Source organism: Acyrthosiphon pisum, chromosome A1 (genome assembly GCF_005508785.2).
Source record: "Acyrthosiphon pisum isolate AL4f chromosome A1, pea_aphid_22Mar2018_4r6ur, whole genome shotgun sequence".
Lineage (NCBI taxonomy): Eukaryota > Metazoa > Arthropoda > Insecta > Hemiptera > Aphididae > Acyrthosiphon > Acyrthosiphon pisum.
The window spans coordinates 140,575,153-140,597,627 of NC_042494.1; the positions used below are offsets into that span (position 1 = coordinate 140,575,153).

At 30.2% G+C, this 22,475-nt stretch overlaps 2 protein-coding genes across 3 annotated transcripts in view; one reads left to right on the forward strand and one right to left on the reverse strand.

Annotated features, from left to right (window-relative positions):
- Window positions 1-22,475, reverse strand: part of LOC100169101 (cytosolic carboxypeptidase 1) — a 62,825-nt gene that overhangs the window by 16,985 nt on the left and 23,365 nt on the right. The window contains exons 10-19 of one of the 2 annotated variants that reach the window (XM_008188674.3): window positions 21,367-21,532; window positions 20,955-21,038; window positions 18,831-18,876; window positions 18,470-18,657; window positions 17,388-17,510; window positions 17,218-17,320; window positions 17,061-17,138; window positions 15,748-16,044; window positions 14,980-15,120; window positions 13,344-13,522 (exon numbers count right to left, since the gene is read on the reverse strand). In XM_008188674.3, coding sequence (XP_008186896.1) covers window positions 13,344-13,522; window positions 14,980-15,120; window positions 15,748-16,044; window positions 17,061-17,138; window positions 17,218-17,320; window positions 17,388-17,510; window positions 18,470-18,657; window positions 18,831-18,876; window positions 20,955-21,038; window positions 21,367-21,532 — 1,405 coding nt within the window. The remainder of the gene's footprint in view (window positions 1-13,343; window positions 13,523-14,979; window positions 15,121-15,747; window positions 16,045-17,060; window positions 17,139-17,217; window positions 17,321-17,387; window positions 17,511-18,469; window positions 18,658-18,830; window positions 18,877-20,954; window positions 21,039-21,366; window positions 21,533-22,475) is intronic. The other variant, XM_016807565.2, reaches the window with a different exon arrangement.
- LOC100163601 (mucin-5AC) lies at window positions 2,806-12,786 on the forward strand. The gene is made up of 5 exons (XM_001944997.4): window positions 2,806-3,087; window positions 8,976-9,158; window positions 10,241-10,436; window positions 10,570-10,725; window positions 11,896-12,786. Exons 1-5 carry the CDS (start codon window positions 3,021-3,023, stop codon window positions 12,713-12,715), a joined length of 1,422 nt encoding a protein of 473 aa, XP_001945032.2. The 5' UTR covers window positions 2,806-3,020; the 3' UTR covers window positions 12,716-12,786.

Genomic DNA, 22,475 nt, shown 5'->3' on the forward strand with positions numbered 1-22,475 from the left:
TATATAATATACATATGTACACACACACACACACACACACACACACACACACACACACATTATATTATGTATACCATAGGAACTTGTTAAAAAAATAAATGTAAGTACACACAACTGTACACATTATTATAATAAGCGCACGGGGTGCAATGAAAAAAATATAAGCAAATAAATACCGGCCCATTGTGAGTCAAGCGTGTGGTTGTTTTCTTCATTTATTTATTTATTATTATTATTTTTTTTTTTGTAAGCGTTCTCAGTATTATTTTCCCATACGATAGGGCTCGAATGGTCGTATTATCTATTATACGTGCACAACGTAGAGCAATAATATTAATCGCATAAGTAATGCGATTGATGAGTATCGCGTTTGCGTTCCGCGTGACGTGACTTGTTTCGTATTAACAATATTGGATACGATTAATATTGTTAATGGAGATGATAAAAAAAAACGAAAAATATTCGATATTTCATAAAAACATTGAACGATTGTTTGCTATTAATGCAACAGTTAAACAATTTGACGTTCTTATATTATATATTCATTGGTATACATGGGAGAGCAGTAGTGGTGATGTCATATCGATAATTTGCAGTGCAACCCACTGCTAACACAATTAACATGGGCATAAATGAAAATAATTTATAAATGCTGAAATGGATTGGCTTAAAATTTAATTTGAAATTATTTGTTATTTGGTTTAAAATTTAAATCGGTACTATAGTTTAGTCTATAATGTACCACCAGTTTATTACGTAATATGATAAATTTTTGATTGATTTCTGTAAAATATTATACCTTTAAAAAAAATAATATTCAATACGGATATAATAATATTACGACAAGAATATACGACACGTCGAATAAATGTAGATTGTAGATTGTGTAATTTACACTGTCTAGTTAATAATTGTATGACGTGCTTTACAACAGTCAACACTGCAGTAGTATAAAGCTTATATAGTATCTACCTATAAGGCTATACTAATTATATACCGATTCTTGTTTGCATCGTTTGTTATTTTAATAATGATTTACAATGGTAGGAGATAAAAAATCGTAAACGTAAAAACTAATTAAATATTACATTCCGTCTGATTTAGTTGTTACAATGTGAACAATGGCTCAAACAAATTGAATCTCAAATACACAACTGGTGCTCGTTTCATTCCCAGTTTAATTTTTCCATCCATAAACATAAAGTAAGGATTTTTTTACCTCGCATATACAATATACTTATATAACTAATATAATATTATACGAGTGGACAGAAATATAACGTTTCCCGTGTCACGTTTAAGTAACTCTTGGCCATATAATTATTACGGAAAACATTCAATGAATATTGATGTTTGACAGAAATTGTTCAAAGAAAAAAAAAAACTACCGAAGCCAATGACGACGAAACGACCCGTGTGGCTTTGGCTAAACCAATAATGAAATGAACCGTCAATATTATTGTGACTAAGGTATTTCATATTTTAAAAAGGGGTGTAAGTTGTTTTAAGTGTGCACAACAAATAGTTTAAATTCCGTAGAACCAATAAAAAAACTAGATCGTAAAATGTTCACTGGAAGTAAAAACCAAATCCTACTTGAAAAAACAGAAGTATTTTAAATAACATATCGTATATTCGTATTGATCGGTTAAAACATATAAATATCGAAAAAAATACATCGATATTATATTCGATTAGGTAGTGACTTAAAAGAATGTAACAGCCATAAACGTGGAGACAAATTTTGAGATCATATGATCGCGAAACGTCATATTATCATTTTTGTTTTTAATATGCAACGATTTTCGAAAGTTGACTTTAAGGGACAACTATATCCTATATATTATGGTACCCGAGGAGGGGTATATAAACGATAATAATGATTTGTATATCGGGGACTTACTGTAGATTGGGTGTGGTGCACTGCAATGGCGATGACTTGATCCTTTTTACCTTAATTCGCATTTAATATTTTTACACGACCCCCGCTCTAAACATTTTTTCACTGCTCTCCAAAATATAGTGAATATTCGTAGGTTGTTAGTGGTTATTTAATAATCATGGTTTAAATAACGTTTAAAAACTGTTCAGACTACCGTTTCCAACCATAGCTAGGACACGCACCCATTAATATTTTTGTTGATCACGTGATTCAAAATATATAGGTCCATGTTAACACGGAAAGCGCGTTATTGAAATGAAAAAACACGGTATTCAGCGGTGTGGTGACTTTGACGATGGTCATCGTGGACGAAATAAATCACATTTTTCGAGACGACCGACCATTTATTACGATTCAAAATACCTAACAGGTACATTTCGGACCGAAAAGAGTACCCTAGGACAAAAATGAATACCCCGTGTAGAGCGGAGTAGCGCCCCCGAGGTCTACCGCCCACGCAGAACACCACGGCGGCGCGTGTAAAGCAATGGTTTTCTTCGTTTTTTTTTTCCACCCGACTATTATTATATTATTATTATTACGATAAGAGTATACAGGTACGCGTGTAATGTGTATGTATATGTCGTGAGGGTTTGGCCGGAACGAACAATAGGCGAGACCATCATCACACTGCAGGGCTGTGCCGCGCGGCGTCAGTTTGGGGGCATTGCGCTTCTTCCACTCACACACACACACACTCAGACACGACATATTATATACATTTACAAACTCCAAGGTATACTCACACACACAAATACACATACACATACACATACACATACATACACCCAAAGACTCGACTGACTTAAGCTCACGCGCGGGGTGCGAGGAGGGGGTAACGTCCACCACACTCGCACGCGGGTCCGTGTCTTCGAGCGCAGTTAACCGTCGCACACGATCGTATAAACACACACGAGCACACTTCTGCCGGACCTCACCACTCACGGACGACGGCTGTGTACAATATTACAATAATACTATATTTTATTGTCTCGACCATAATATTTTCGACCAGCAGAACGCGAAAATAATATCATTATTGTAGCCGTTTTGACGATATAGACACTGCAAAACCGTCATGATCTTCACTGGCACAACGCGGGTCGCTTTGACCGTGGTCACAGTATTCGCATGGTTTGCGGCAGGTCAGTATATATTATTATAATATTATTATCGTTTACAATGTCGTAGGTAATGTTATCGCATATTCGACGTTTATATTTCATTGTTGCATTTTACGCGAATCTCCCTCCGGTGACAGATTCCGCAGCTACTCTGTAGTTTTATTTTTGTCGTACGATACCATCGGGTGATGTAGTATCGTGGGTACAATCTATATATAGACTATAATATTTTGTTCATATTGGTATAAAATATATGCTCCGATAGTCTCGCTAAGAGGGTATGATTTTTTCTAGCTTTCCCATGACAGTAATTTTACTTTACAACAATCGTTTAGAATGATTCGGTATTATATCTATATATTATGGAGGGATGGGAGCTTATGTAAGTCATAGATATAATAATATAATATTAAACCCATAATATTTTGTTAGTATGGGTTCAAAATATATGCTCCGATAGTCTCGCTAAGGGGGTATGATTTTTTCTAGCTTTTCCATGGCAGTAATTTTACTTTACCACAGTCATTTATAATGTATTATTCGGCATTATATCTATGTATATAGAGGGGTGGGAGTGTATGTAAATCATAAATAGTTTTATATTAGTCTTAAGTGTAAGTTTACTCTAAATAATTATAAATCTAGTATAAATACAAATTTGATCGAACGCAAGCAAGCTCAATAGGGCTTATTAATTAGGTACTGTAAGATTGTAACCACGTACCTATAGTACCTACTCTGATTACATTGGTGAAGCTTTGGGTAAATATCTTTTTTGTGAATAACAAATATTCACAATCGGTATAAATAACTTTATTTTTCATATTATTGCTATTAGGTACTCTCCACTTTTAGGTTTAAGCTAGTTCTGAAGACTTTAATGATGGGTATTTTTTACTTGTCCGTCGATTACATTCAAAGTTCATTCGAGTTCATAACGTTTTTTTTTTATTATTTAAAATTAAATATATACATTATACAACAATATTAAATATAAGTACAATCTACTATCTAGTATCTGCTTATAAAAATGTTTGTCTAGTTTTAAGTATTTTATAGCGTTTTGTTGGTATACGGGTGCATTGTAAATACCATAATCAAGATATATAATTTAATGTAAACTCTTGAATATTCTATTTCGTTTCGAACCAACGTTTTAAATATACCTATACGCCAAATATAACCTCGCTGAAGGTTATGTTAAAAACTCAAAAATTTAATGCTACACTGTTCCATAGAACTTCCTGTTTAGTGTTTACACGAAAATACGTGTATATAACTACATCTTCTTGAAAACGGAAGCCATATGAATATACGATAGTTTATACAGAGTGCACTAGAAGTATACTTGATTTCTGAAATTTATAATTATAAACATTTCATCGCGATGTTGTAAAAAAAAAAAACCGACGAGTGACGATTGTCAATGCATTCAGTTATAATATTTGTACAATCGTATGTTTTAATAAAAAAAAATGTGTGTTTAAACACAGGATAGAATATAGTTGGTTAATTTTGAGCTCCCTTTGTATAATATACAAACCGTCAGTTGTTATGCCGTTAGGGTCATTTTAACATCATTATGGTGTATATTATGCAGAAACAAAAAACCACATCCTATGTAGACATGTAATGTATGACGACGGGGTATGAAGAAAAGTCAAAGGAGCGAATCGCGTGTGATGGGTGACTAATTTTTTGTTACTTTTATTATTATTCTTAATGTATGTGCATGCCGTCGTTAAAAATTAATTCACATCCAGCAATAGTTATAACAACAACAATAATAATAACGTTTTAATTAAATAATAGCACCAGCTACGTGTAATTCATGTGTGGTGGAAAATGTTAGGTACCGGAGACAATGCTGCGAGGGCTCGTGACCTTCGAAGAATATAACGTTTAAAACCATTACAATTGTTGGTATCTATCTAAGCCTCGACACAAAAGAATATCTTTAAAATCTTTATTATTTTTGAAAAGTTTGTAGGTGCCTATCCGCATAAGAAAATAATAACGTTCCCAAATTATTTTAATGGTCTGTGCGTACAACAGTATTCGAAATATATGACGAGTTATTGAAATTAGAAATATAATAATATCATGATCGTCTTCAATAGGGGTTACGTTTTTTTGAGACCATTACAACACCTTAATATTAACATGAATAAAAAGGTAATTAACCAAACCGGGTCTTAGTTTTAAAATAATTTGTATTCGATTATGAATACAATAGCCAAAAGGCTATTTTTTAAATAATCATTTTTCATCTCGTCCAGTGGTCTGTCATATTATTATAATCACGTATTTTTAAAAGAATACTCATATATAGAAAAACAAATTAAAATATATAGTATGTATAATGATTTAGTTTGGTCTGAATGAAATAATAAATGGTATACTGCACATTATAATGATACCTGTTGGGCAGGCTTTTTAAAATGTAATACTGTCACAGATATAATAATACAACTGTATTGTATTCATTATTATTTTTATTATTAATGATACAAGTATGATATTGTATATAAGACCCCATGGTCGAATTAAACAGCATAATATCCTTAGGGTACATGCAGTGGAATTCCATCCATCCTCTTATCGATTACATAAATATATCTTGTTATTATATTTAATAGCAAGTAATTATTTCTTTGTGAATATTTTATTTTGTCCAGTTTTTTTTGTGACATCAAGTGACGAACAAGTAGGTATTGAAAATTGAAACTTTTTACAATGTTGTAAGTGATATTTTGAATATTTGAATAACATAATATTCAATATGTATCCATTCCCCGTCCATTCTAGACCAAAGTAATAACACCTTTGTTTCTTGTTCTTTGTAAATAATATGTGTATATAATATGAGTTTTATCAACTGATAAGTTAACAATGTGTTGCAGTTACGTTTTTACCACTTAAAGTGACATAGGTTTGTAAAAGTGTATAATGTAAATACATATTCACATCAGCCTGTATATTAATATGATATTCGAGTAATTAATTCAATTAATAATTAATAATTTCTCCATAACATTATTATCTAATTGTTAGTTATTAGTAATATTAACTACCTAATATAAAAAATAATGTTTTGATGTCTCATTAAATACGTAACAATTTCAAATCAATGCAATTTATTAATAATGACAATTTTGAGAATAGGTTTGTTAAATATTTTTAACTTAAAAATGATTAAAAGTTATGATCCACGAGATTAACGAAAATCATTGGTTGGTGTTAGTGGATGTACATAATAATATTATAATTTTATTGTTCAATATTTCTACTAATTTTTTTTATATATTTCCGGTAAAAAAACACATTTCTCGAAATATAAAATATTACTTAAAATATAAATCAAATACATTACGCATATAATAATATGTAATAATATATTAAAAAAAATTGTATTTTCATATAGTTTTTTTAAGCTAATAGTTTTTTTTACATTATATTAAAGCCAATTAATTTTCAGCTTATTTTAAAGTTTTTCTATATAAATGTATAAAGTATTATCAACAGTTAAAAAAAATCATAAAATAAAAAAGTTAAAAAATAAAATAATTATTAAATTAACAGCAAAGATAGGTATGACCATAAGACGTAACAATCTATACACATACTGACCATATATATATATATTTTTTACAATTCCAGCCTATAACCTATTAAATATTATTGACGATTTGGACGTGAAGAATAATAGGGTTTGCCAATGCCAGTAATAAACTATTTTATGACAGGGACCGACAAACAGTCTGGTGAAGTGTTTTTATTTTGTAGATGTAAAAAAAAAATTAATTTCTCTCCAACACCAAGCTGTGCGTAATACTTTTTGCGCGCTAGTTTGAAGAAGACAAAACGCGATTTGCCCTTCGGAAGGATTAATAGTCGGACATTGGCCAAGGACGTACTGGGACTTAAGCAATTACAGACAGAACAAAAACAAACAAAAAATCACGATGAGCCATTAGTTAAAAACAAAACCACATCGGGTGTAAAAAATATGAGTTTTTGCGTTTTAATAATTTCGCTGTAGAGACCGTCTTATATTTTATATTATAATTATTATATTTTATTATATAATTTCACGGTTGAATATTATAATTTAAAGAAATTAAAACCGATGATTTGGATAAAAACATTAAGGTCAGGAAAATTAAAAATAAACATGGGTATAGTTATTTTTAAAAATGTCTCCAACCCTAAAAAATGAAAATACTATATTTCTATTAAGTATCTAAATAGGCAATGAGATTAAATTTAATTAATTAAAGATGTATACAATTCTATAAACATACGATATTGTATAATAATATATTATCTATAATTGTATGACTTGAAATAACCTCACATTTTCTTAAACTTTGGTATTAGATTAGTTGGTACTTGGTACCTAATAAATATTATACTTAACAATATAATATAATATACTAGCTGATCCCGTGCACTTCGTTGCCCGTTAAATGTACCAACTCTATTTGACTCAAACTTTTTTCAATTCGTTATTTAATATTCAGTGTATGGTTTCAAAATTAATCTTAACTTTTCCGTTGCCCAGAATAAAAATTCTGATTCGTAGTATATTATCAGGACCCCGTGCTGTTTGTACGTGGGTGTATGATTTAACTCTAAAGTATCAAAGTTATACCAAGTTTGTCATATTCCACCTATGGTGGATTAATATAATCAGTTAATACAAAATCCTAACCTAACATAACTACTAATATCAGATGAATAGAAAAAAACCAAATTTAACCATTCCTAAATTAGTCTGTCTTCTTACCAGAGGTTTAATTCCACACAAACATTACCGTGGCCGGGTTTAAGTATAAAAAATGTCTATAGCCCAACGTTAACCGGACGGCCGCAGACCAAGATGGACGACTAATTTTAATAGGTATATAATACAAAATTCACTAAAATTATTAAAAATAGATAAATCGCCCTCTGAAGTAGTAATTCAATTTACTGTAACATTATGAATATTAGGAATAGATAAATAAACATCAAAATGACCACTATTAATATTTCTAGTTACATGCAATCTTTTTATTGGGAATGTATCTACACCAGATTTAGCATAAATATTATTATTATAATAAATTTCAAATAAAAATGGGAAAATATTTCCAGTTGCAACCAATTCGCAATAACAACCGTAGACAGTAGGATTGACCATTTCACGAAGCCTCAGCAGTGGAAAAGTTGTCACCATTTGAATTGTAAGACATAGTAATAAAGTTATTCCAATTATCAGACACATACGAAACAATTGTATTTCGGATCTCCTGGCATAAGCTTGAGTGTTATACAAATGAAATGAAATTGAACGGAAAAGGCAGGAACAATAACCGATAATTGGTACAACTATATGAGGTGTCAAAATTCCATCGACAAAAATGTCTGCAATCGATGACATTTTTAAAAAAAATATTCAAATAATTAAATTGAATAAATATAATATTTCAAATAATTTTTTAACGTGTTCCGGGTAGTGATGGGAAAAAATAACAGGAACAGTGATTTATAACAGTTACTACTATAGTAATAGTCAATAACAGCAGTAACTGTTATCAAATAAATAATTAATATTGTGCTATTGTTATTATTATATCAATATAGATATACAAATTACATGTAAAAAATTATTTTTACCGATTTCAACCCTTTAAAATCAAAATTTTGAAAAATCCTTTCTTAGTGCCCGATGAAATTATTATAAAAATCTATCCTCGAAATTTCAAATCGATAACTCAAATAGGTTCGGCTCTGCGTTGATTATTGGTAAAGTACACTTTCCTTTATATATATAGAAGATTATATACAAACGATAATAATATATTAAAAATATTAAAATTGTATTTTATATCAACCTTTTTTTTAGTAATTTACTTTATGTTTAGGTCAAAGGATTACAACAATACAGTTGGATGGTACTCAGTACTACATCAGCAGGATGAATCCATATTCAGCGGAATTAAACTACTTTTTGGCATATGAATATTGCAGATCAATTGGATTGCAATTGGCCTCATTTGAAACGTTGGAAAAAACAAACTCTATATCGGATTTCTTAAGAAATGCTGGTAAGAATGATTATTTTTATTAAAAGATTATTGAGAAACACTATAATTTGGGTCAGCATAAAAGTAAATAACCGAGTTATTTAGTTAACGCTCTGTGTAAATAGATACCAGACTTCTATAAACAAATAACATATCTAACCACGTTTCATCGACCAACAGTTATGTAAACATTCGATTCTAAGGATTGTAATAAGTAAGATGTTAGTGGATTTTTAAGCAGTAATAAATAATATCAGAAACAAAATGTGCAAAATAAAATGATTGAAAATGATATGAAGAATAAATCGTTTTGCTTTATTTTAATTTAACAATTAAAATGTATTTAATTCTAAATTTTCATTTATTGAGAATACGTTTGAAGGTTATCAGTTTTGAGGAATTGAGATGGTTTGGAACTTGTCTGAGAAAACATTAGAATGATTTAAACTATTTATGTAGGCATTGAATTTGATTTACTAAACGAATGCGTTAGTATATAGAAGGATAGAAGGACACCGACATTATAATGTAGAGCTTGTCCAGAGTATGAAACACCAAAACGTAAAATAATATATTAATTATCCATGCGTTATTCAAACCTATTTTACATGGTATAATATGCATTTTTAAATTTTTGTACTCATATGCATAATAATATTAACCACGTGTTTTATGTTATACACTTATACAAAATACCATAAAAATATAAAACACGAATGGATTTTAATTTGGAGAAATTTATTTATAAGAATATGTGACGTGCGGCAGTTTGCAGTCATGATAATTAAATTAATAAACTGCAAATGCGTAAAAAAATATTCTTCCATTATAACGACAACGTAATATTGTCATAATGTACCTATAATATAAAACTAAACACACTGTATCACATATCGTAGTTTAAACATGAATCATATAAATGAAAATTCAATTTCTCTCGGTACCCACCCATAATATTTCGTATGAAACTCTATGGTAAACATGAGACAATGACAATCGCGTGTGAAAAAAAAACAAACGACTGAATGAAACGTCAAAATATAGAAACCGTCCGGTGAATTAGTAAAAAATAAAAAAAGTTTTTTTCTCGTTATTGTTTTAAGGTTACAACAAATTCGACTATTGGACGTCTGGAAACCGCTTGGGCACCGACATGCTCATCTGGATGTCTACAGGCCTGCCGTTCAACACGACTTTCAACCAAATGAAACGACCGAACAGCCCGGACAACAATGGTCTGGACAACGAAGACTTGAAAATGAACGCCAGACCGGAACTGCCCATAGCTAGGAAAAAGAGGTGCGATTTGCTGGAAATTTTGTATACTTATACGCTTATTATACCAGTTACCGGGTTATCTGCACCGCTGAGACGCCGGGATACCATACACGTGCGATCACACACAATGACGACGACCTTTTTTTTATTTCAGGGGCGAAAGTGGTTCCAGGGACGGATGCGTCGCGATCAAAGCGCCCAACATGGACTGGGTGACGGCCGACTGTACTGACCTGAAGGACTTCATTTGCGAACAGACCAGGTGTTATTATTACAACTACGGGTCGATTCCGGTGTCCTCCAGCCAGGGGTAAGCTACAGGTGAGAATTATTAGACGAGACTTGGTCGAAATGTATTTCTTATATACGTGTATAAATCCTCAACAAATTCCGAAATCGATACCGCACCAATACAGACCGTAGCTTTTCGTATTTTTTCTCTTTACTACCTAATAATATTATTAAGTACCTACGTTTTTATAAGCTTGTGTCATGATGTGCGTATATTAAATGACGTATAGGTATATTATAGGAGGTACATGCAAATGTATTATTATGTATTTTTATGTATAGGTATAGTGAATTCGTTTGTGGTTATCATTTTGGAAATTAAATATTTTATACGATTATTGAATTCTACGTTTTTCGTTTTATGAATTTAAGAATGACCTCAATACCATCTAGTGACAGGATGGTATACTCGTAAAAGTATATAACTTTAATTATAAAAGCTGTCATGAAATCCGGAAATATTATTTTTTCAAACAAGTTTTGTTACTACGGTACTTTGTTTTTTCATAATAAAATACATATACGATAAGATAAAAATGTTTTAGTTTGGTTTAGTATAATAGAAAAACATTTTTTTTAAATAAAATACTTTGATAACTTAAGAATTTCGTCTCATTAAGGTCTCCATATAATATTTAAATTGATTTTTTATATGTTGTACCTATACATAATAATATATTATACAACGCGTACATCGTCAGTAAATTAATTTATATATACCTACTTCGGAAATAAAACATAAAATGTAGAAAAATAGAAATTCAAACACGTTGCTCTTTATTATCGCAAAGGATAGGACCGCATAATAATTATTTTTTTAAAACGATAAGGTACGACCAACTATTCCAAAATAAACATCGTCAACACCGGTAGTCTGTGTAGTAGATAATTGATTCAGAGGAACACGTATGAATTTCCAAACTAAAAGGTGACGATAACATTATATAGTAGACTTTTGGTCCATCTAGTTTTTATTCAAAACGTCGACATTTTTTTTTAATATTTCAATTTATCTCAGATAAGGACCGCATATACTATTATAATATTCGTCGCCACTGATGTTCGATATTCGTTTTCTAATCCCGCTTTCTAGTCAGAATTTAACGTCACTAAAATTGTCGACATAAAAACCGCAGAATTATATGTACTTACAAAGTACCTACTAAAATATCGTGTATTTTTTTTTCAGTTTTGGTTATAAACAAAAAGCTACAGCAGTCCCAATTCACTCAAACATATCTTTGGAGGAAAACATTTCCACTCCAACAACTACTACTACCACCACTACTACCATAAATCCCACCACAACTACCACCATTGCATCCACCACATCCGAAATCACAACTACCACCACCAGCACCACCACGCCAGCTCCGCCCGCTGTTATTGTCACGACCTCCGCCGCCGAACTTGCTGAGGGCTATGCGGCCACCGACATTCGCCGGAAGTCGGGGGACGATGACGGCAACGACGGCGACGCTTTTAAGTCAGCGGAACCGGAACCCGAACTGACGGTCGCGACAACATCCGGTCCGGTGGTCGACGACTCGCCGTCCGCGAGCACGACCGAGCCGCTGCAAAGTGGATATCAAGAGTCGCAGACCGACGAACAACAGTCGACCGACGGACGAGCGGACAGTCAGTATTATACCACCGAACTTCCGACACTCATCCAGATGCACAATCAACAACAGCACGAACAACAACAGCACGACCAACAGGTGCACAGGCATCATCAACGTGACGAGGTGCAACAGCGCGGGAAACAGGAAATAGATCGTCGAGATCAACTGCAGCAGCACAACGACGCGTACGCTTTCGAATCGCTGGAAAAGGCTTTTGCCACCGCAGTGCCGCATAAGATCCGATCTACCAAGGACTTGGAACAGCCCAAAGATGCCGCCGCAGCAGCAGCAGTTGCTGGTGATCTACAATTACCGTGGTCGTGGGCCAAAGACATAATGTTGCAGAAACCCGTGTTGAAAAAGTCGTCGCAAGAAGTCGCTTAGTTTCATAACCATTGGCGAGTCTTACATTTAGAATATTGTCATGTTTGTTTAAAGAAAACAATTTTTTTTTTAAAACAGAAGAATAATTACGTATGACATCTGAAAATCAAAAATCAACCACAAACCTAAACTTTGTACAAACGTTGCTCTCTTCCGCGTTTCTCCCTACACGGCATTATTATCTGAAGTGAACTATTACAATACGATATTATGCAATTTATTAATTTAGTCATGTATAATTATTAAAATCCGTTCTCAGCGCTTATTTATGTGGAGTAATGGTGGTACATTTAAATATTTAATTTCATGTGATTACCTACCTATACATTTTTTTTATAATTTTATTTAGAATATAGTAATGAAAACAATGAACAAATTACATCGGTATAATATAAAAGAAAATAATAAGTAGAAAGACTGATCGAATTTTTTTTATCTCGTTTTTACTTATTATATTCTTTTGCGTCTATCGATTATTATTTTATTTTGTATATATTAATTTTTATAGATTCTCTCTTAGACTAATGAGTAATGACTAATAATGTACTTTAATATTTAATGGTAATCATTTTGAATAAATCAAGTGATTGAAAACGAAAAAATTTGAATTTTTGTATATTACACTTACCATCCGTTGATGACGCCTTCTATGTTGAGCATAGGCACAATCTTAAACACGTAAGTGTCCCGTGCCTTTTTGGCAGTGAGTGTGCTTCCACAAAGGTAGTCGATCACACCGTCGATTACCCAAGACGAACTTGTCTCGCCGGGATGCACACGAGATGTCAAGTATATAATATGTCGATCCTGTAAATACAAGATAACGTTACACGATGATATAGTCATAATGTAATAATATAATATTATGGCCGTGTGACGTGGACACACCGATCTTACGTCGACGAAATAATGAGACTTGTGAACAATTAATTTTAAGAACGCTACAAAAACATTGTGTGTGTTATCACTGCTTGTACAGATAAATAATGTATTAGCCGCATTATAGTGAAATAAATTCGAATTTATTTACATTTATGCAATGTTTATTTCGCTCCGTCGTTGTTTTAATAATATAGATAATAATTCACTTATATTTAGCTAGGTCAAAATATTATAAAGTACCCAAACAATTAGAGTTTCGATTGTAATTTTTAACCAGAATAGTTTGAATTTTGAATTTCCTACATCAGTTATATTAGTATAGTTGTTGCTTAGCTTATGTTTACATTTGCACTGATTTTGTATTAATAAGTAAGCTATTTTTTTTAAAAATTAAATTTAAAGAATTTTAGGATATTTATTTTTTATATATATTTTTGAATTTTTCACCCTGGTAATATTATAGATATTATTTGTATTTAAGTAAGTTTATTTATTTTAATTATTGAGTAATTTTCTTCGAGGTATAATAATTAATATAAATTATAATAGAGATATAATAATAGGTATAGGTCATCGTAAATAAAATATGTCACACACCTAGCTATAGTACAAGACCACCACAACTCAAAATGTGTATAGTATTGAGAAAAATTGAAGTTTAAGATAAAGATATGTATAAAAAAAGTTTTTCACTTAGATATTTGAAATTAAATAACTAAATACTTACTTACAAAGGTGCTTTATAGTTTATACCATGATATTTTATCATTAAAGAATTTATTTAATATTAAAACTATTCTCTAAAACCCAAAAATTTAGATTTGTGACAAGATTGCCTTATTTTAAAACATGGATGTAAACCTACACACGTTGTCTTTGAGAACTAATATAAATACAGAAATATGACAGTATTTAATTAAATATTTTACTAGTAATATCCGCGAGGCACAAACTATGAAGTATGAAATGTAATACTACTATAACTCTAAATATTGCAGTAATTTGCATTGAACGCATTACAGCACAAAAATAAGTTTTAATTTGATGAAAGAATACCAAAAATAAAAATATGACAGTATTGTATTTTTACTTCCATTATATGGTAATAGTTTGATAAATTATAAATGTGAAACTATCATAAAGTATGATGAGTATTTTGCATAGAAAATTAAATAACAATTGAAAAATGTAATCAAGTGACCTATTTTTAGTGGCCTATATCGTGATCAGTTATTTATAGGTACTTATATATTTTATTATACTATGACGTTCTTGCATTATATAGAGTTTGTCTATACCTACTACTCAAATGCGATATAATATTTATAAATTTATAAATTCGGTGGCGGTCTCGTTCTAGGCGTACAGTGTAATAAAATTACTTTAATTTTTTTTTCGTTGTTTTCAACAGAGGTAATTGTGATAATTGGCACTTCGTTGTTATTCAATGATCGGCACAAACAGTTTGCACGGAATAATGTAGTAGCCGGATCGACTGAGTTTTTCCATCTGAAGCATTTGTACTGCAAAAAATAATATAAAAACCGTGTTAAAAATTAAGATTAACGAGAGTGATTATAATGCCTACATAATTTCAAGAAAATGTATCTAATATTTGCCTTACTTATAAATATTATGGTATATATTGTTTATATATATATATATAATATTATATATATTATACATGATGACGATAATGTACGCTAAATATTTCAGCCAGATGACCTTTAATTTTATTCGGGTTTTTTTTTTTCACAACACAGGGGACTTAATATATTTAAATTATTTAACCTGTTTTCCGCGAATGTGTAATAAAACAATTTTTTTCTATGTATGTTCTATGTAATTTTTTGTAATCGTAGGTACAGGTATATATTATTTTTTCTATTCATCTCCAAGTACTCAATTTTTAAGGAGGAAAAAACTATATGAGTCAATGTTGTTAAAAAAAAAAAATATGCAATTTTAATTTGTACTCAAAGGGGGGGAGGGGTGGACGCATTTTCGAGTGAAATGTAAGACAGAGACAACAAACGAATGGGCAGCGTCCTCTTAAAGTCGAGTCCTTAAAAATATAAAAATGGGTACCTAGGTACATATGGTTAAAATGGGTTGGTAGTTATACTTTATACGGTCAATAACGTATTTACCAACAACTTCGAATATGTATACGGATAAACGTATGCTATGTAACATATGTCTCTGTCATGTGGAAATTGAATTGAAAAAGTAGCGGTCATGTAAGAGCCGTGAGACTTGTTGCAGTTTTTGTAACAATTTCGGTAGTAACAAATGTCCATCCCAGTGCGTGTCCAGCCTTTCTTAAACTCGGCATAGTCCTTCACCGAAAACATAATCGGCTGCATGCCAGTTTTGTACTGAGAGTTGTGTTTCTCCATGTTCACTATATTAAATACATATGGCTTGGCCGCCTCCATGTTGGATACCTGTGTGAGAGAAAATATTATATTATGGTCAAACTTTCGGTCCATTGAAGAAAATATTGTATACAGGTTTAAACCTAGAAACTGATACGATTAAACTAAACCAATTTAAGTTGATTTTATCTGCATTGAATTAAAAAATATTCCACATATAACTTAGTCACGAATTACTTCAAAATAATAAAATAAAATACAATTTTAACATCAATTAGATAATTCGATAAAAAAAATCTTCAATACCTATTTCGTTTTAATTGTATATGCATAAATAGACTGTGCAGTAGATGTCTGCGGTCCAACGTGACTATGTATGCGACGAATGTCATAAATCAGTAAAATGAAAATAATATTATTGACTATTGTATTCCATTAAAAGAAAAAAATGTAAAAACGACACTTACAAATTATTCTTGTAATTTTTAAGGTAATATGTAAATTTAAATAATATTATTTATTCATTAAAAAAGTAGCTAATATTAGTCCATAAAAAATATTTAAAATTAAATGGTCGCAGTTGATAGTTATACCCTAAGACCTTTTTTTTTAACAAATTTTAATTTATAGGTATCATCTATAATATAAGTGGCTTAAACAAAAAATGTTGTATTGACGTTTATTTTATGAAAGAAAATATAGAATTTGTAAGTAAGATAATATGAATAATGTGCAAGGCATGAATTTTAGATAATTGAATAAATTTGCATTTTTAAGTTCAATATAATTAATGAAGTGTTATATTACATTTTAAAAGTGTAGTAAAAAGTATTTTCGATTCATTAAAATTTACATTAAAAAAAAAGAAACCAATCGCAAATGTTCTAAATTATGTCAGACTTGCGAAGTAAAACAGAAAGTTTCTTTGGAACTGAAAATTAATATCGCGAATGCAATAGCGTACGTATGATAAATAACGTTTTAAAGATGGTTAATAATATTACAAAACAATAAGGTATTGTTTACGTGTATAGTGCATACAAATTGGAATAATTATTAAAATATATTAAAATGTATAATCGTACTTGAAAGTAAAACCACTGGCAATGAGACATTGAATTCACGTCAGAATTCAAAATCAAATCATACTCGTTGGAACCAATCTAAATAAAACATCAAGTATAAAGTATATAAGCACAAAGTCTCGAAATTTGTACGAATGTAAAACATAAGATTACTAACCTTGATAGCTTTCCGAAGATTGCCACATTCGAAACGAGACTCAAAGTGCAAGTGCTCAAACCCCGATTTTGCGCATAAATTTCGCTCATCGTAATTTGATAACCTAACAAACATTGTTTTCATTTATACAATATTCAAAGACGAACGGTTATTGATTTGTTAATAATTACTGCTGTGGAGAATTGCAAGCGTCGTTAACACTTTCCAATAAATAATCTAAATCGTACACGATCATATCGCCAGAGTCTCGTCGTTTGGACACGCTACGCTCTAAGCACGATAACAATTTGTTGCTAATAAAATTTAAATTTATAACATAAATTAATAATTAAAAGTAAATATTTAAATATAGGTAGAGGTTTATTAGGTAGGTATTCTTTGAGATATTATATTAGAGTTTTGTATAAAATACACATTATATTCACATTTTTAAAAATGTAATGATTTGTCCTTGAAAATTAAATCGCAACCTATCGCAGAATTTACTATATTCATATTTTATAAAAAATAAAAACATACTCAACTACTCAAGTAGGACGTAGGTAAGCAATAACTTTGTATTCGTTAAATAATCCATACGTATTTAATGTAAACGAAAAACTTTGATATATCACTATAGAAAAAAAAAATAATCCTTATTTATTTTTTAATTTATATGATACTTATATTCATTTTTATAAACGTTTATTGAATTTATGAAAAGCGATAATAAAATGTATAAAATAATAATATTATACTGATTATGGTAAACATTTAGCCAATGGCGGCAATTTAAAACTACTTACCTACTTAATGATAAATATTTCTGCTTGTATGAGAGTATAATAATTATTTATTATAAAATACAAACTAGTGACCTTCAAAACAAATAAATAAATAATAGTAATAAAATATTATATTTTTTTTTATTATTCAGAAGAGGTTGGTACTTAATAAATAATAATTGTATATACCTACTACAGGATATTAACACACATCATTTAAAATGAAAAATCCGATATCATGTTAAATGATTTTGACGCAATCGAAACCTGATGAAAATTAAACACTCCGATCTTCTAGTTTGTCATTTTTTAATAAAATAATTGAAACGTTTTGGTAAAAAAAAAAAAAGTAGTAAAAAATGATTGCAGAAATGAGTAGGTATTAATTTTAGATAGATACCTAACAATCAGAGTATGTATAGTATACTGACGTAGTGACGTATATATTACATATATTTTTTAACGAAAATTAACAATACCATCCTTACCGGGAAACGTGTACGTCGCTATTGTACAAGGACTCCATTGGTTGTTCGTCGTTATTGAACCCTATCCAATCAGGGTAGGCGACTTTAACGAAGGGAGAGACGCTGTTGACGCGTTTTGCTATGCTTAAATACGCCGCCTTATGTGTTTGACATGTCCGCAAGTTGGACATCAATCCAATATCGTTTTTCTGATAAATTAAAATAAATCGTTAATTTTGTATATTTTTTTTTTAGCACGCCTACTTCCTGTCTACAAAAATCAACGGTTATTACAAAAACTCGAAAATAACATAATGTTATTATGACCATACAAAATATACGTCTTAAGAGACTTAAACTACGACGACAAAAAATAACTTACGTCCGTATTCAAATGATGGATAGTTATTATTGATGTGTTGTTTCTACTGAAATAAAAAACATAAAATTACAATACATTTCATAATATTTACTTCGGTCGAAATACTGTTTTCAAGGAATGTTTATAAGAACGTTATTAATAGGGCCGACAATTGTATATATTATATCCACCTTTAAATATGTATGCAATTATGCACTAAAAATTACTAAAATATTACTCTTTATAATACTATAATTATTTAAAGGAAAAAAAGCAAATACATTTTAATAATTTATTTTATTTTAAATTAAATGATTATTCAAATTTTATATTATATTATACTAAAAATGATGTAAATTACTGATAAAAAAGGGTGTGGTATTTCAGTATTTGAATTTCTCTTTTCCTAAAAACCAAACAAAAATGTTTGGTTTACAGCCTGCTAAAACTGATATTCATAAATCTTTTGATTCGTCGAGTTTCAGATATCTTAAAAAGTTATGAAATCCTAAATATGCTATAAAATTGTACAAAATCCTAAAAATGCAAAAATGTGATAAATAAAATATTGTATATTATAGAATTGTTGGGTTATGAGACAATTTTTTGTACAAACTAGCTATTTTTTTTTTACCAACCAATGATAATATGAAACTGCATACAAATGTCAACCATGGTTGAAGGCGGGGAAGACTAATTTAGCTAGTACCTACTCCATGGCGATAGTAAACAAAATAGTAATAATATAAAAAACTAGCTGAACCCGTGCACTTCGTTGCCCATTAAGTGTACCAACTATATGTGACTCAAACTTTGTTCAATTCGTTATTTAATATTCGGTGTATGGTTTCAAAATTAATCTTAACTTTTCCGTTGCCCAGAATAAAAATTCTGATTCGCAGCAGTACATTATCAGGTAGGCAATCTACCTGTGGTAGATCGTGGACCCCGTGCTGTATGTACGTTAGTGTATGATTTAACTCTAAAGTATCAACTTTATACCAAGTTTGTCGTATTCTACCTATGGTGGATTGATATAATCAATTAATACAAAATCCTAACCTAACCTAACCGTACTAAAATTAGATGAATAAACGCAAACGCATACAAAAAAAATCATTCAAATAGGTCTAACCATTTAGGAGTAGTTCAGTCACAACACACGTACAGTAGAATTATTGCGCTTAGCAACACATTTTGCGATTCATTTTTATATTATATGAAATCAAAAAGCATGCCCGATTAACCAATAGCAACCAATATAATATAATATAATACACTGTTGCGTCACTGTTGTATTTTTGACATACAGATTTGAGATTTCCTACCTTTTCGGTGGATTTTCCTAAATATTTATTTCGTAAAAACCTTCTCCTGGCAGTTACGAACATCTTAAAAAAAATTTGAGCCAAATCGGACAGGCCGTTCTCGATTGATGAATTGTTATACATTTTTGTCTCCATTTTTATATATATATAGATTTAAAAAAATAATAATAGAAATAATCAACAAATATTAATAATAAATAATCAACAAAACCAATAGCAACCAATATATAAAATACTGTTGCACCACTGTTGTATTCTTTACATCCAGATTTCCTACTTTTCCGGTGGATTTTCCTAAATTTTTATTTCGTAAAAACCTTCTCCTGGCAATTACGAACATCTTAAAAAAAATTTGAGCCAAATCGGACCAGCCGTTCTCAATTGATGAATTGTTATACATTTTGACATTTTGTCCCCATTTTTATATATATAGATGTGTAGTCCATATAAACGGTAGAATAGGAAGAGACGAGACAATTAATTATTTAAGTAATATATATAATATTTTTGGGCAAAGGTGATGGTTGGTAACTCGGAGTGTGCGGGTGGTTGGTGGTGCATTGTGACTTTCACATAACATGACAAAATATATAATAATAGTAAGTACGAACCAATTCACCCAACTTACACCTCCGAATGTTACATATTATGTTGGCTTTTTTTTTTACCATACGTAAATACTTTTTTCATTTAAGTTGTACCTATTATAAAATTCACGAATAAAAAAAATCCTAAATATATTAGTGACTCAAACTCCAGTGGAGTTATATTAATAATCTATACCATGGTTATTATGTTCCCTGTACAATTCACTTACTTTAAATATTTATTCGACTTGAGTTTGTTGGCTGAATTATGTTTTGGCGTTTCGTTGTTGAATTCTACAAATAAACGTCCATACCTATATAATTCAAACAAATGTATAAAGTGAAAGAATGAACATTTTTTTTTTTTAATTGATTGTAAATAATAATAATTTATTTTTATAATTCTAATATAATTATAAAGATGAATATACTATTATAGATTACAACTATAATAATTATTATTATTGTTGTCTACAACAATTATTTATCTATTTTTTTATCTTTGAACGGCGCATTGAGTATGCAATTTAGGTACATTATATAACTATACATTATAAAACATGGAATTATTACTCCATCACATCTAATATTTTGTATATAATTATAAATAATTATTATGAATGATATATAATGCGTTCTTACGTTGATATGAGGTCGTCACGATCTTTCCAATAGTTAAAGGGTATTTCGAACTTCACTGATTCGGGTTTTCGGATGATTAAAGGATCCATCAAATTTTGGGCTACAGCTATTTCAATGTCATCTGTATCGCTGTCGTCACTGTCACAGCCTGCATATTTATCTGAATCTAAATTTCCAAATACATTTTTACTAGATGAGTAAAAAAAAAAATGTATATTAAACAACATAAATTTATGCTGTCAACAACAACTATTTAGTTCTATATAATTTCAAATTTCAAATTAATTAAATTTTGTTGGTGATCAATACAATCATCAAACTATAAATTCTATATATAATTATGAATATTTTTTAAGCAGAAAACCCTAATGGATCATAATATATTAAAACTAGTTACGATTTATTTATGAGGGTTTTTATACGTTCTACGGATATTGAAAAAATAATATATTATTATTGTTTTTTTTCTTATATGGTATTTATACTATAGACACTGATTTGGTACGTAATTAGTTAGGGTTTTTCTTGATTCAAAGACTTAGTTCAAACGAATATAATAATAAATTGATAGATGATGCACAACATTTAAGCACATCAATTCCTACAAATTTCCAACATATTAAAATGTTTGTCTTCTTGTAACAATTTTATTATTTATCTCAAAAGTTAAAACACAAACCATTACGTGACAATAATAATCATTTATTTATTTTTTCGTCAGCTTTAAATGTTTAAGTGGTTCAGAGAAGTCACGCGCAGGCAGTCCGATAGTGCGCACGCATTTATACGTCGCTCCCGGATTATGTCCAGTTCTGAAACTTCTACTGAATAGAAAACTTTGTTTTTCATCTCATTCAACGATATACTGAACACTCTTGCCACAAACTTATTAGCTGATCAGCATACGGGATAAATAATTCTCAAAATCAAGTAACATCGTCTTATACTTTATTTATATAAATCAAACTAAATAAATTACATCCCACTACTAGGAAACGTACTTAGTTCAAATACAAACCGACCACAGGCACCGTTGCGCACGGTGACCTTTGGACTCCGATAACACTGGCGATATGGCCTCCAAAACCGTGTCCCCAATTAAAATGTCA